Source organism: Suricata suricatta, chromosome 2 (assembly GCF_006229205.1).
Source record: "Suricata suricatta isolate VVHF042 chromosome 2, meerkat_22Aug2017_6uvM2_HiC, whole genome shotgun sequence".
NCBI lineage: Eukaryota > Metazoa > Chordata > Mammalia > Carnivora > Herpestidae > Suricata > Suricata suricatta.
This window is the reverse complement of record NC_043701.1, coordinates 110,367,452-110,384,220: the sequence shown is the minus strand read 5'-3', so window position 1 is coordinate 110,384,220 and position 16,769 is coordinate 110,367,452. Positions and strand designations below refer to the sequence as shown.

At 38.2% G+C, this 16,769-nt stretch overlaps 1 protein-coding gene across 1 annotated transcript in view; it reads right to left on the bottom strand.

Annotated features, from left to right (window-relative positions):
- RYR2 (ryanodine receptor 2) overlaps positions 1-16,769 on the bottom strand; it is a 526,329-nt gene that overhangs the window by 344,003 nt on the left and 165,557 nt on the right. The window contains exons 13-16 of the mRNA XM_029919427.1: positions 15,986-16,150; positions 13,327-13,448; positions 8,450-8,633; positions 5,236-5,371 (exon numbers count right to left, since the gene is read on the bottom strand). Of these exons, the coding sequence (XP_029775287.1) occupies positions 5,236-5,371; positions 8,450-8,633; positions 13,327-13,448; positions 15,986-16,150 (607 nt within the window). The remainder of the gene's footprint in view (positions 1-5,235; positions 5,372-8,449; positions 8,634-13,326; positions 13,449-15,985; positions 16,151-16,769) is intronic.

Below are 16,769 nucleotides of genomic sequence, written 5' to 3'. Positions count from 1 at the left end.
TCTCTCACTCAACCACTAACTCCAGGAGAGCTGCGACTAGATTCTGTCCCTCACTGCCCAGATTAGAGCATCTTCCACAACACGTGTTCTTTATGAACAGATGAGAATTTTATTCAAATCCAGATCCATCAGACTCAAAGTCCATGTTCTTCCAACACAACACAGTCTCTGTTACAGAGGATACCTCTTCAGAAGACTGTATAAAGAAATTCAAAACACTTGGGGAAAAAATAGAAAAAAGAAGCTTCCCTGGAGAGAGAGATTAAAAAAGAAAGAGAGAGATTAAAAGAGAGAGAGAGAGGTGGAGGGGGTATTAGCAAAACTCTCAGGATTAGCAATGTGAAAATGTAAAAGTCAAAGTTAAGAGAGTGTATGTAACTGTGTATGTGTGTGTGTGTGTGTGTGTGTGTGTATTTGGAAAATATATTCAGAACTTATATTTCTTGTTGCATAAAAAAATTAGTTTAAAAGCCACAAAAACATGTACGTGTCTGAAATCAGTGTGTATTACCTTAATGACATATATGATTACTATACTGTTAACTTCCTTTAAAATGTAAGTCTTAGAGATTTCTAATTATGTCCATTTTAAGTAATATCTCACTCAATCAGATGGGATGTAAATAATTAAGGAAACAAGATACATCTATTTAAGAAATCTACACTTTATGTCCACATATTAATCTGTAATATAGAGAATATTTACTGTCTGTCAAACTTCTGATATAAACGAATTCTAGACATTCTCGAAGTTTAGAGCTAGATGGAGGCAAGCACTGGAAGGACCAGACGCTGACAGACTAGAGGCAAAGTGAGTGAGGTCTCAGGTGAGAAGGAAGACTCACCAGCCATGAGGCTTAAGTTTACCAAAGACCGCAAGAGGAAGGGTGAATACCAAGTATCTGAGAGTCCATGGCAATTCATGAGGAAGTAAGGATGCAAGGGCTCCCAGAGGTCTCCAATGCAGACTGGTGTAGAGAAGCAGTAGAGCCAGAGCTTAAGCAGAAATCGGATCGCATCCAGCTATCAACATGATCTCAAGTATTTACTGAACACCAGCTATGCACCAGATGTGGAAGATACAGATGTAAAAGATGGATATTACTGTATTCAGAGAACAGGTGGAATAATGGAATAGAAAATTTTCAGCCGAGAGAGAACTATGAAGAAAACTTTATTTCCTCCATTTTCTGATGAGGAAATCAGGAGCCACCATGTACCTATAATAAGCACCATGCTGTCTTCTGTATTTTCCAAATCCAGAACTTCCTTTGTTAGAGCCAATAGTTTCAAGTGAAGTTTCTTTGCTAAGGCATATTTAAAAGGAAAAACAACAAGAACAGAAATAAGTTCAAAGTTTTACTACATTAATAACAAAGAGGATGGTGATAAATGTATCCTAAAAAAGGGGGGGATAATGAGAAGAAGAGGGGGAACAATATATACTAGGCTGAGTGTTTGCATACATGACAACATATAAGCCATCCAACAGTCTTATAAGGGGAATTATTATTGCCATTTACAGGTAATATTTATAATAACAATAGATGTCACTCACTGTATGCCTGGTATTTTTCCAAGTACTTTACATCAACTCGTGGAATTACATGATAAATTTAAAAAGGAGGCACTCTAGAGTGGGCAGTGCAGATGAAGAAACCAGGCCCGACTTTAGTAACCTGTCCAGGGTCATGTAAGTGGTAGAACTATAATGCTGAACTCTTCTGGGCTAAAAGAAGGGTCATTTTCTCAGAGGCTGGTGCCTATGGATTAAAGATTAAAGATTTTGTTTTTCAAGAAAAAGACATAATGTTAGCAGGGTAACAGGTGCACTGATGTGTCATAAACAGACTTGATGCTACATCTAATCTGTTTTAGGAAAACCTACCCTCCATGGGAATCTCTAATATATTTATTAAATAATTCAAACAACTATTTACCAAGTGCCAACCCCATTTGCACATGGTGCTAGGTGGTGGACAAAAGCACGCAGATTCGAATTCTTTGGGATAAGTGAAACGTATACTTTCACATCTGAGCTGGACACTTCAGTTCCTTCTCCTGAATTCTCTGCAATGTTCACTTCTGTATGGCAGCCAGGAAGTCCAAGGGAGTGGCCCCAGTTTCAGACTTGAGCAGTCAGAGTGAAATTCCTTCTCTGCCTTGCAATAATGATGAGCACAGGAAGAGCTACAGTGTCTGAATGAAAGGGGTGGTTTGCCATGGGGGTTAAGAAATGGATGCTCTGTCCTAAGAGATGATTTCCGAGAGTGGCTCTCTTTCACTTGTTCCATGTTAGAAGGCACTCCTGCAGCACTGTGTGAGCTGACAGCAGGCGGCTGAGGCCACACGAAGGGAGCCAGCACTGGAGGCAGCTGACCCTGCGCAAGGCAGAACAGACATAAAGAACCTGGTTCTGGATGCAATGATGAAGCCATTGACTCATAACCACCGGTAGACTTCCAGCTCTAGGAGCCAATCAGCGACCTCTGCTGTGTGTGCCAGAGACTGGAATCTGCAAGTGGACACATCCTAAGAGATGCGTCATTCCACCTACAACAACCTCTCCCCTCTATCTTTGAGTAGAGAATCATGTAAAAGTCAGATCTCTAGCCATGTTCCCATTAAACATTAAGTCAGGGGTGCCTGGGCTGCTCAGTTGACTAAGCATAGACTTCAGCTCAGGTCATGATCTCACAGTTCATGAGTTCAACTCCTACGTTGGGCTCTGTGCTGACAGCTCAGACCCTGGAGCCTGCTTCAGATTCTGTGTTTCCCTCACTCTCTGCCCCTCCCCTGCTCATGTTCTGTCTCTGCCTCTCAATAATAAACAAACATTGAAATTTTTAAAATAAATTAAAAAACAAATTAAGTCATAAAGCCATTTCTGATGAAGAGTTATGCTCCCCTCCACCCACGATTTTGTAAAGTTTATTACTATTCCTTTGGTAGGTTCTAAAAAAAATCCAATTTAAACCCCAATGAAGTCTGTGAGGTAAAAGAAGGATAAGCTTGAAGTGTGGTCCAAAAGGATAAAACTGAAATGTTGAATTTGCTGGATGTGCCTTTTCTATGATTTTAGAAAAATGCACTGTATTTCTCTGTCCATCTGTATTACTTATGGATACAAGAGCACACGGACCCACTGAAAAGAAAAATCTAACAGACTATGGAAAGAGCTGATGTAACACACATTACCTAGTTTTATCTACAACACCGCACTGTGCACATAACCCTTACTACCCTCAAACACACACAGAGGAGATGCCTCTCTACCCTCAGCATCTAGTTTGTCACAGAAACAAATCCAGCATCATGCCCAGTGAAGAGGTCAAACTGTGGTAGCAAAAATACGACCATACACCAGACTCCACCAAATGCAGAAATTCATGCTGCAACATCTTCACTGGCAAAGAAATTCAGTCCCAAAGATTTGGGTACCATAAAATCCTTCTCCTAATGATTTCATGGGTAAAGTAGTAAATCCAGATTCCTAGGAAGCCTCAATACCCTGGGCCCTGTTCAAAGACAGGTTAGCCAGTGTTACCCCTTATTCTGAAAACACCAAACTACATGTGTTTAATTGTTATGGCAGATGAAATAGCCCACCTAAAGGGAGCATATTAAAAATGCTAGCAGGCACGAGAGTTCTATTTGATAAACAGTATTATTAAATTTTAATGAGTTTCAATTAGATTATAGATAATTTCCAAATATTTTGATGACTTTTCATTTTTCACTGAAAAAAAAATGCCTTGTGACTTCCTTTCTCCACTTAGGCACACACTTTCCTACTCTATTAGAACTCAATTTGTTTAATTCATCAACATTTACTGAGTATCTGCCATGTGCCAGACACAATGACAGAGATGCCCAAATCAGAAAAGGTGCCCTTCTTGCCCTAGAGATCACAGTCACATTTGTAACTAAAGAAGAAATGTGGTAAGTGCTATAACACAAGTAAATATTGAGTCCTAAGAAAGCAGAGACAGACAGGGAGGGAGGGAGAGAGAGAGAGAGAGAGAACTGTTTAATCATGCTTGAGACTGAGGAAAAATGTCAAGATTAACCTCAAAAAGAAGTAACGTGTGAACTGGGCCTCGAAGAATACACAGGAATTTGGGAAAAGGTGAGAGTAGGAAAATGTCGTCACTGGAGTGTGGACGTGGACAGGATAGCAGAGAAAGGGGAAGGACAGTGTCAAGGACAAGCCTAGAAGAGTTGGCTGGGCCTCACTTCCAGGCAAATCAAGTTAAACCTGGCCTTCCGGCATGATGGTAAAAGCTGAGAATAGTGTAAATGGAAGAGATGTGTAGTTACAGTGCACCAAATGAATGTGGGATCTGGGGAGTGAGGGTGAGTGAAGAGAGATGTCATTCTCCACAGGTCTCCTATTCTTGCATGTCTTACAAATGAGCCCACTGAAAGCCTTTGTTTTGTGCCATCTTTTCACGGATGTTTGTAGCAAGCAGCCTTGGAAGAGAGAGATTATGTCTCCATCCAAAGCAGAGGGCAGGCAGGCGTATTTCTGGTCTAACTGACGAGGACTCACAATCCCTTACTGGTCACTCAACCCACTGGATGTCAAATGTCCCCTTCATACAGTCCTAGGAGAAGTGAGGTCTGAGGAACTGACCCCCAAAATGGTGATATTTTGGCTTCATCCACTGCTTTGAGAAAAAACTATCCCTCTTTATCCTAAATTTGAGGCCAGCTCACTAGCTTCCAAGTTAATAGTTCCTGACAAGAGACATGGAGAAGCTATTGGAAGAGCCCAGGCCAAAAACAATACAGTTGTATGTTTGCATACAGTCAACAGGAATGCAGCATAAACCATGACAAGCGTTACTGAACATATGTCAAACACACTTAGAAGTTGCAAATACAAATCTCACAAGGATGGAAGGAAGATGGAGAAGGTCCCTGACAAGATCTTTGTGAGGGAGAAAGCAGAGTCTTGGGGCACTAACTTCAGAATCACAAAGGAAACATCTCCTGCATATGCCCCTCACTCCCCAAATCACACCCTTGATGACTCCGCTCCAAACACCAAAGACAAATCTACTGCTCTGGGCATAGTCCACATTCGGGGACAGATGTAAATACCATGCATCACTAGGGTTTAGTGCCACAACAGTAAACGCGGAGAGCCTTGATTAAACAGCTGGTCAGAAAACTGCAGTAACATATGTGATCGTTTTAAACAGACATCTTAAAAACCATCAGACACCTTACCTAGCAACTCATAGAGAGAATTCAGAATCGCCTTCCAAGCCTCGCCTCCTTCTCTCCCGGCCACGTCCGCGAAGTGAGCCGCACTGCTGTACACATGGAGCCTGTCGATGCACTCGAGCACGAGGTTGATCATACCCTGGAAGGTTGGCACAAGTGACCGTGAGGAACTGCGGTTCTGCCCACAGATGAAGAAATGACGCTGAGTTAATTTTTTTAAATGCCTGATTGTTAATCATAAAGAAATCTGAGGTCATTTATTTAAATGACAGGAAGAAACACATTTGCATGGGAAATAAAATGTTCTTGAAATAATTGAAGAGGTTTCTAAATCCTGTAGGCTATTCTCAAATAGAAGCAGAAGAACAAAATAAATGTGTGCTTTAAACTTGTATGGGCAAGGTTTACTACTAGGTTTATGCATTGGTCACAACTGCATTCTACCTTGAGTAAACAAAGCACATCAGAGTATGCCACCCCAAAACAGGACACTTTGGCACGAGGATTTTTTTAAATTCTAATGTTTATTTATTTTTGAGAGAGAGAGAAGGGGGGCAGAGAGAGAGGGAGATCTAGAATCCAAAGCAGTCTCCAGGCTCTGAGCTGTCAGCACAGAGCCCAACATGGGGCTCGAACTCACAAACCATGAGATCGTGACCTAAGCTGAAGTTGGACACTTAACCGACTGAGCCACCCAGGCGTCCCAAGGATTTTTTTTTAAGTTTATTTTTATTTATTTTGAGAGAGAAATAGAGACCACCATGGGAAGGAGAAAGAGAGAGAGGGAGAGGGAGACAGAATCCCAAGCAGGTTCTGCACCATCAGCACAGAGCCCAATATGGGGCTTGAACTCACAAACCAGAGCTGAAATCAAGAGTCTGTCACCTAACCAACTGAGCCACTCAGGTGCCCCTGGCATAGGGATTATTTTGAGCTAAAGGCAACGGAGAAAAGGCAGAAACAAGAAAAATCCTCTTTTTCTTCTCTACCAGTAAGGGCAGGAGATGTTTAATCACAAGAAATAACAATGGCCAACACTTAACAGCCCAGAGGCCTCACAGAGGGATATACATAACAAACTTTACTAACCCACCTCATCTTCCCTTAGTTTCTGCATATATTTGCCTTCCCACAACTTGCTGCTCATAGACCTCAAAATTCCTTATTTTGTCTCTTCATTTTTCTACAAATTTACTGTCCTTTTGTTAGTTTGCTGTATAAGCCCAAGTTCTAACCCTTCCTTTAAGTTGTTCATCACAGACTGTTCCCATGGATACTCGGGATTCACCAGTTAATAAACCTCTGCTTGTTTTCTCATATGTCTTTTGTCACTCTGATCTGCATGCAGGGCCCTGACCAACGAACCTGACATGAGTGGAGGAAAAAGTTTTCTTTTCCTCCCTATAAAGGCATAAGAGTGAATTCTTGTTCTTAGGTAGGCATCATCATGATCATCATCATCATTTCTAGTACTAAACTAAAGATCTAATAAATGAATCAAGAAAAACTCATAAAAAGCTAGCTTTGAAGCAAATCAAAAATGCATTCCACAACCGTGCAAGATGCTGACTATATCTGGGGCCCCTGGGGTGGCCCACTAGATTGAGCGTCCAACTCTTGGTTTTGGCTCAGGTCATGATCTCACAGTTTTGTGGGTTCGAACTCTACATGGGGCTCTACACAGACAGTGTGGAGCCTACTTGGGATTCTGTCTCCCTCTCTCTCTGCCTCTCTGTCACTTGTGCTGTCTCTGTCTCTCTCAAAATAAATAAATAAATAAATAAACTTAAAAAAAGATGCTACCTGAATTTGGAATTAAGCTTTTAATAGTATTTCTAGATCCAGGTTGCCAAAATGAGGCAAAGCACATAAAAGGAAGTGCTAGAAAAAGTTGACTAATCAAGGGAACTTATTTCACACAGAGTTGTAAGAGGGACCATGGCCCTAAGTACATTTGTTAGTTCCTGTCCAGATTTTCTTTTGTGAGAAATTGAAAAGAAATCCAAATCAATACTTCAAATTTCCATAGCCCAGTATTTCAGTAGCTCAGCTAGTTACGTGTCCGGTTCTTGGTTTCAGCTCAGGTCATGATCTCACGGTTTGTGAGGTCGAGCCTCCCATCGGGCTCTGTGCTGACAGTGCAGAGCCTGCTTAGGATTCTCTCTCTGTCCCTCTCTCTCTGCCCCTTCCCTGCTCTCTCTCTGTCTCTCTCTGCCTCTCTCTCAAAATTAAATAAAAACTTAAAGAAAGAAAAGAAAAGAAAAGGTGTCAACAAACTACTCCATGTCATTACTGGCTCGTGTTGGCGGGCCCCTGCTCTCACAGCACTACCGTCTCCAGACTCATCATTTCTTCTGTATACACACTAGACAGCCCTCAAAAATTAATGTTAATTCAAAGGCTGTTGATGAAAAACTAGGAAACAGTTTTCAAACTAGACAAATGTAGAGCGAGGAATTGTGGGCACTCAACAATATGCTGTAACCTTTCTGTCTTAGATAACTCTACAAAGATGCTTTTACTCCAAAACATTCATTATTCCACACACAGGGAGCGCTCAGAGGAAAGGAGCATGGGGCTGAGCAGGCTGATTGGCCAGCTCACCTCTGACATCCTCCTGCTGAAATTCTTGTCTATGGTACTAATTCAAACACTCGTTTTAAAGGAGCATTAGATGTTACCTCGGTCCTTTTGTAATTCTGTCTATAAAATATGGCAGGTGCATGAAATAAAATCACATGCAAAAACTCAAAACATGTAAAAGAAAGAAGCAGATTTGCTCCATCCAAGCAGACAGCCTGGAGCGCTGTCTCTCTGCAGGTGGCCTGACCTCCCCTGGGCAGTCTCTCTCCCAACACAAAGCTCCCTGGGGATCCTCCCCTCCCCCCACCTCCCGCTTTTCAAAGCCTGTGTTCATTTGGACACTTGGAGATACTGTGGGAAGCCAACTGCAGCGCAGTGAGTGATCAGTGCTAAGACTGAGCAGACAGTATAACAAAATGCCCTTCGCCAAGAGAGTGAAGAGTTTCATTGTTTCAAATTAGCACTCACAGAGAAACAAAAATAATTGCAGGGTTCCTCCAAGGCCCAGTTCCCTTATGCCCCAGTTTATCTGCCCATCTAACTCAAAATGCAAGCCTGCCAGAGAATTTCCCCCAAGAGTAGTGGTTTTCTGAAGACAAGAGCACCCAAGAAATGAATGTTGGTGGAAACTCACCTCTTCCTGGAAGAGATTCTGCCGGTTCTTTAGAGCCCGTAATCTGTTCTGTTTGTCTTCATGCTCTAAGTGCTCGTCAGGGGGATGGAAGTAGCCAATGAGGTCCTGCAGACTCAGACTCACAGATTCTATAGGGAGGTCTACGGTGGAAGCCTTCACCTTTTTACTGAGCGCATCAAGGCCCCTAAAATACATAGCAAACATTTCTCGACATCAGCAATCTGCAATCTTACTGTTTTTTAGACCACTGTTTTTTAGACCACCGATGATTTAAAGTTTTACTCTCTCTCCCCACACCTCTGCAAAAAGGAACCCATAAGAAAGGGCCTAGTTATCCTCAAACAGCAATACTTAATATATTCAAATGAAAAATTCTAAATTTTGCCAAGTATATATGACGCTATTTTAAAAACACCAGTAGTAGTAGGGGGGCGTCTGGGTGGCTCAGTCGATTAAGTGTCCAACTTCAGTTCAAGTCATGATCTCAGGGTTCATGAGTTCAACCCTTGCATCAGGCTCCCCTGCTGTCAGCACAGAGCCCACTTTGGATCCTCTGTCTCCATCTGTCCTTCCCCTGCTTGTGCTCTCTCAGAAAGTAAACATATATTTAAAAAATAAAAAATAAATAAAAACATCAGTATCGGGGCACCTGGGTGGCTCAGTTCGTTCAGCATCTGACTTTGGTTTAGGTCATGATCTCAAAGTTTGTGAGTCTGTGCCCTGCATCACGCTCTGTGTTGACAGTGCAGAGCCTGCTTAGGATTCTCTCTCTCTCTCTCTCTCTCTCTCTCTTTCTCTCTCTCTCTCTGCCCCTTTCTCACTCATAATTTCCATCTCAAAATAAATAAAAACTTAAAAAAAAATCCACCAGTATCAACAGAAACTAGTCTAGACAAAAACCTGAAGGGCTCAAGAACCAATTCCTACAAAGCCAATGATCCCAATATTTAGAAACCAACTGATACGCATTTTATTTACTTATTTAATATAATTTATTGTCAAATTGGCTTCCATACAACACCCAGTACTCACCTCAATAAGTGCCCTCCTCAATGCCCATCACCCACTTTCCCTCTCCCCCACTCCCATCAACCCTGTTTGTTCTCTGTATTCTGATTTTAAACCACCACATACCTCGAGGACTAAGATCAAACTTCCCAGATTCATAATTCTGGCCTTTAATTGTTCTACTATTTGTTTTTAAAGAAGGAACTAATAATACCTGATATTAAATCACTGACCCTCACTGCCATTCTTTAAATTCCTGCCTGTTTAAACATATATTCCAATGATATTAATTATAAAAATTTTTCTTATTAATCAGAAAATAAGAAATTAAGATGCTTTTATCTAAAAAAAACATTTAAAATTGGATTAAGAAACATGTTGCATCTTCTAGCCTTTGAAGAAAAACATATTACTGGCATATAAATGGGTTAATTTGTTAAGCTTTCTAAGATTCAGAATTTTAAAATTCATAGCTCTGAATGTACCTGGAAATAACTTTAAAATATAGGACTTGTAAATCAAATCATTCCAAAATAAGAAGTTGATTTAAAAAGACACACAACAAACACCATAAAAAAATGTGAGAATTACTGTACTATAGTGGGGATAGTAATACTGGTCAAGATGGAATTTAACGCATACAATATTATACTTCCTTTCCTGTTCTCTGCATCAGCCAGATTAAATGGCAATATTTTATTCCAAGGAAATATGTCTGGCCAGCTATCTGACTGTTTTAAACTTTACATTTTAAAAACAGTAAGAGCCTTGCAAATGAGAATTAGCTTTCCTTTATGTTTACAATGCTCAAAAATATAATTTAAAATGTATCATCAATTACATAAGGATTATAAATAATCTTTGAAGAGTTGACTTCAGCCTTACAAACAGTAGAAATAATAAAACTACACAATTCTTCTAAAGCTTTTGTCCACAATTTCAAATAAATTACAGTGGAATTTATCTATTACCCAGTTTTATCATCTCGACAAGTCTTTCTATGTCCAAAAACAAACAGAAATGACTTTTCAGAAGAAAGTTATTTCTCCTCTTTTAAAATGAGAATTTATATGCAATGATATATTTCTGTTCTAAACCTGTTTTCCTATTAAACTTTAGTTGAGTCATAAATATATTTATAATAAAGTGAAACTCAACTCTCATCAGACTGAAGTGAATGAAATTCAAAAGTGATTCAAATATAACATCTACATTTTTAAATCTAAAAAGAAACAATTTTAATAAATTTCAGTTTTTAGGCTATGAAGTCTAATATATCAACTATCAGAAATGTAACAATTCAACTACTTTCTAGAAGCTTCTTGTCAAATACAATCCAAGACTCTAAAATTGTTAATTATGTTAAGCTTTCTAACTTCCATCTCTATAAAGACATTTACCATCTTAATTTATCAAGAACAAAAAATGAAAAGAGAAAGTAACTGGGGAAAATCAAAGATGGTAGAATTACACTACACAGAGCAAACATTAAAGCCATGAATTCCATCTCTATATTTTATAATTTGAAGATGAAACAATATTACTACCACAGATTTCTTTAAGAATACATTCATTAACATGGGGCGTGTGGGTGGCTCAGTCAGTTAATTATCCAACTTCGGCTCAGGTCACGATCTCATGCTCATGGAGCCCCATGTGGGGCTCTGGGCTGACAGCTCAGTGCTGGAGGCTGCTTTAGATTCTGTGTCTCCCTCTCTCTGCCCCTCCCCTGCTTGTGCTCTCTGTCTCTCAAAAATTAATAAATGCTAATTTTTAAATTTAAAAAATACATTCATCAATATACCTAAAGGAATAAAAGGTTTCATAGGTATTTTTTACAATCCAGAATAGAGTCTCTTCTCACAACACAAATGAAATCACACACACACACACACACACACACACACACACACACACACAACTACCATCACCACCACCACTATCCTGACCTAGAAGACAAGGAACAGAAGAGTGGCAGAAAATAAATTTTCTAAGAAACACAAATGAAGATATACTAAATGGTCTTGACTTCCACTCTAAGCGGTGAAAAAGAGAAGTCGTTCCATGCATTTTTAAAAATTAGATTCTTAATAATAAATAAATCTACATTAATAAAATGAATACTTAAAAATAATTTACTTTAGAAAGCACACAGGTGCCAATATTGTAAAGACCTGGACATTTTAAAGAATTTTGGTGCTTTTATGAATATTACAAAGGAATCAAATTAGTTTACTTAAAATAACACACCCTTTATAATATTCTGTAATTATGTAAAACATTTCAAAGTTTCTGAGATATATTTAAGAACTGTATAAATTCAGAAAGTTTAATGGCTCAGCAAATAGTAATGAGCATATAAGTAATCCCACATATATAAAAAACATATGAGTGAGATGAATTAAATAATATTAAATTAATTAAGTAATTAATGGGTAAGTCACAAAGAGAAATTAAATAAAGAAATATGGTCAACAGGGGGCGCCTGGGCGGCTCAGTCAGTTGAGCCTCTGACTTCTCAGGTCATGCTCTCTTGGTTCACGCATTCAACCCCCATGTCGGGGCTCAGAGCCCTCTGACAGCTTAGAGCCTGAAGCCTCCTTCAGATCTGTGTCTTGCTCTCTGCCCCTCCCCGTTCTCTCTCTCCCTCTCTCTCTCTATCTCTCTCTCTCTCTCTCTCTCTCTCTCTCTCTCGCTCTCTTTGTCTAAAACTAAATAAACATTAAAAAAAGAAATTTTTTTAAAAGCCTGAATGTTTAAAAAAAATATGGTCAACAAACATGAAATATACCCATGTTCACAATTCTTGAATAAATTCAATTAAAAATTATTCTAAATGCATACACACACACACATATATATACATACACATACACATGTATATTCAAATATAAGTTTCTCCATCAAACTGGCAAGTTTAGTTACTTAAAAATATTTTTTAAGATTTATTTTGAGAGAGAGCACAAGTAAGCAGTGGAGGGGCAGAGAAAGAGAGAGGGAGAGAGAGGGAGAGAGAAAGAATCCTAGGCATAGTATAGAGCCTGCTGTGGGGTTCTAACTCATGAACCATGACATCATGACCTGAGCTGAAACCAAGACTGAGACTCTCAACCAATTGAGCAACCCTGGTGCCCTTCAAATTGGTAAATTTAAAGAGATATTGATTCCCATCACAAGCCAAAGTGTATATGGTATAATGTTACCAGAAAACACTCTGACCACAAGCTTGGTTTAGTTTAAAGATATGCAACTATTTCTGTTATGAGGTAGGAAACATAGTTACTATAAGAATCATTTTATTTTTTTTTTAATACAGTTCAAAACTCACAAAGTATCTAGGCTTCATTACCCTCAATGTGGAAGGAAACATAAGTAGGTCCGGCACAAGGGTCTGTTATACAATAATCCTAACCTGCAGCTATCAAATACAAGTTACACACACAATTTCTAAAGTCACATTCTGTGGGCACCTGGCTGCCTCAGCTGGTTGAGCACAGACTCTTGATTTTAGCTTAGATCATGATCTTAGAGTTTGTGGGATCGAGCTCTGTGTCAGGCTCTGCAGCGACAGCACAGGACCTGACTGGGATTCTCTCTCTCTCTCTCTCTCTCTCTAACCCTCCTCTCCCCAACTTGCACACACACACACACTCTCTCTCAAATTAAAAAATAATAAAATTACACTCCCATTTTAAAAGTTTATTTTTTTTAAAAGGCATAAAATCATCTAGCTCTCATATTCTAATGTGTTTTGCCAACCTATCAAATTGTAGATTTATCACTGTGGTACAATTTAGACTTGTGTATTTGTAAATCCAATAAAGAAATTGACATAAAATGTCAAACCAGTATAACAAAAGAAAATGTACCTTATAAATCTATTGAAAAGGAAGACTGTGCTCCGGATAACTCGTGCAGTCCGTGATTCTTCATGCTGAGATCTAGATAAATTTAAGCCGTCATCCATGTGACCTTCATGATGCATAATAGCCTGTACAAATGCAAAAAAAAAAAACAAAACAAAAATGCCATTACTCCCACCATCTCCTTTCTAAAAGGATGCTAAGAAAATGCACACTTCAAAGTGAACCATAACAATAATGGGGCATGTGTACAGAGGGTCAGAAATTATTTTATTTTCAACTATTCAAATTTATAATGAAAACCATGTCATGAGGTGTGTTTAAGTCTATTTTTATTTATTCTGAGAGAGAGATAGTGAGCAAATGGGGAGGGACAAACAGAGAGAAAGAGACAGAATCCCAACAGGCTCCATGTTATCAGTGCAAAGTCGGAGGCGGGGTTTGAACTCACGAACTGTGAGATCATGACCTGAGCCAAAATCAAGAGATGGATGCTTAATTGACTGAGCCATCCAGGTGCCCCTTGAGTTGCATGATTTTTAATGACTCATTCAAGTGGTATTTGAACAAAAAAAGGTTGAAGATAATTGATTATGCCATAATATATGTATACTTTTAAAAAGTATTTATTATATATATATATTATATATACATTTTTGTTTGCATTTACCACTTATTTAGAATGGCAAAAGAACACCTGAAGTTTCTAGTGATTTTCTGATGGGAACTTATTTCTATCTTCACAAAAATGTTATCATTTCTACCCATATTTTCCCATAACCATATATCCATATTCAACTGTTAAGATATAAGGAAAATCTGATACTAAACAAGGACTGTTAGGAAGTAATATCTGATTTAAGAATTTTGCTTTGTTCACTCTTTCTGTTCCTGATGATCTGTGCAATACATTTTGAACTTTAACCTTTCTGGTGAATATTGCGGTATAATCAATACAGGATGCAGTATAGTAAATCTAGTAAAAATAATGATCATAAATTAAAATAAAAAGCCCTGAACAAAACTCATCTCCAGTACCACAAGCAATGATATTATTTATCCTGAACAGCAGTACTAGTTGGAAGGAAGCATGGGGTAGGCAGGAAGGGGTGGCAGAACTTATTTCTAAAGTCTGTAACTTCTGAGCTTTCAAGAACCCACATTAAAAAAGTATTTTAAGTGAAATTTTAGTTATATATTTGATTTACCCCAATATATACAAAATATTATTATGTCAACATGTAATAAACAGAACAAATTTGTTCTTTGTCTTTAAAATCCAGGATACTTAGAGCATCCTGATTTAGATACAAAAGTGTTACTGAAAATACTTGATTTGTTCAGAATTGATGGCATTTGTAGTTGGAGGAGTACATTCACATACCTAAGCTGTTCCAAACAAGCACAAAAACCCTCTAATAATTTAATCAAGCATAAGATTTTAAATTTAAATTAATTAAAGTGAAAATGAAAAATTCAGTTCCTGTAGCTCTAGTCACATTCAAGCACCAAATAGCTGCATGTGGCTAAGAACTGCTACCCTGGACAGTACAGCCTTAGACCGAATTTCAAATATATGGCAATTACAAGGGACAAAGGCAATGGGGGGAAAAAATCAGAGACATCTAGAACACGGCGTATTCTACAACTGGCCTAGATTCTTAGTCAAGGATAAAAACAAGGTGAAAACTGTTCTCCATTAAAAGAGACTGAGAAAGTACAATAAAATGTATGACCCTTGATTGGATCCTGATATAAAATGAGATATAAAAGACATTCCTGGAACAAAAGAAGAAATATGAATATAAACAGGATATTAGATGATATAATGGAATTCATGATTTATTAGGTGCAAGAATGGTGTTACTGATGTGCCGAGATGTGTGTGTGTGTGTGTGTGTGTGTGTGTTTGTGTGTATGTGTATATATACACACACACATATAGACACATATGTATATGCATATATATACCCATATAAACACACATACACACAGTGAAAAGGAGAGAGAGAAGGAAGAAAAGAGACAAGGAGTAAAAGGAAGTAAATACTGTAAATTATTAGTAACTGTTGAATCTAATTTGAAGGTATACGGATATTCATTGGATTGGTCTTCTCTTTTTGTCTGAAATATTTCAAAATAAAACACTGAGGAGAAAAGATAAAGAAAATATCTGCTAAATCTGGTAGTTATGGGGCTGGGTCAAACATCATTATCAAAATAAAAGTTTGTTTTGAAATCCAATCAACCTCACTTGCTCCAATTTGCCCATTAGCTATTCATCTTCCAAATGCTAAGACAGTGCTCCGTGGGCTCCAAATTCTGTAATGCTGCTGCGGCTAGAGACCAAGCTAACAGGTGCATATGAGATCTCATCAACTCAACTATAACTCCACACCCTTGGAAACACACGTTTTCTTTCAAGAAACACCAAGCATCTGTCTAGTTCAGGCACTATTTCTTCACTTAATATTTAAAGTCATGATGTAATGTTTGGCATTATTCACCCCACAAAAACCAAAGAGATTACTATGGTGGAATCTGACCTTTTGCATGTAAATAGTGTTTAGCATGTGGTCCACGGGTGTTAGCTCCCTCATCTTCGGTTGGTGTTCTTTCATCATAAAAAATGACGGCTATAAATTGTGTTTTCATGTCATCTTACCTTACGCTGTATGGACCCCATTCTCACTGATTTCACATCCACGGACTGATAAGTTAGCCAGAGGCCTGTATTTATATGTTGAATATAGCATACTGAGTCTCCATATTTTATTTCTGAAGTTCCCATGCCATCAACTTCTTTTCTCACCCCTACATCTAATTTTTCCTAAGGAGAGTGAGAGAAAAAAAAAAAGCAAACATTGTAAAAATACTAGTTTATAAATTGAAAGAACTTTGCTTTATTATAAATATGCTCCTTGAAATATTCAGCTCTCTCATGTTCCTTAAAATAATAATGGTCAAATATTCTATTCCAGCAATTCAAACTATACTGAAAATCGAAGTAGGAAATTATAAAGTAAACATACCTTGAGTTATTCATAATAATAAAACATTATTTTGGCTATTACATTTTATACTGCTTAATGGCAAACGCCAAACTAGAGACTTTAAAATTAATAGCTTATGCTTCATATTCTTTCCAGATTATTTTTTGATTATGATGGTTAACAGCATATGTTCAGGGGAACAGGAAATCCCATTTTCAGTTCAATCTCTGCTACTTATTACCTCTGTGACCTTAGGACAACTTAATTAAACATTATAAGCCTTGAGTTTCTCATCTGTAAATAAAGATAATAAAACTATCTCCCCCACCCCCATAGTATCAGAAAGTATGAGCTAAGGCATGTAAATTTTTCAGCCCAGTGCCTGACAAAAAACAAACAGATAAATTTTAATGATTCTGACCATGAAAATGGTATTGCTAATGTTGACAAGGATAT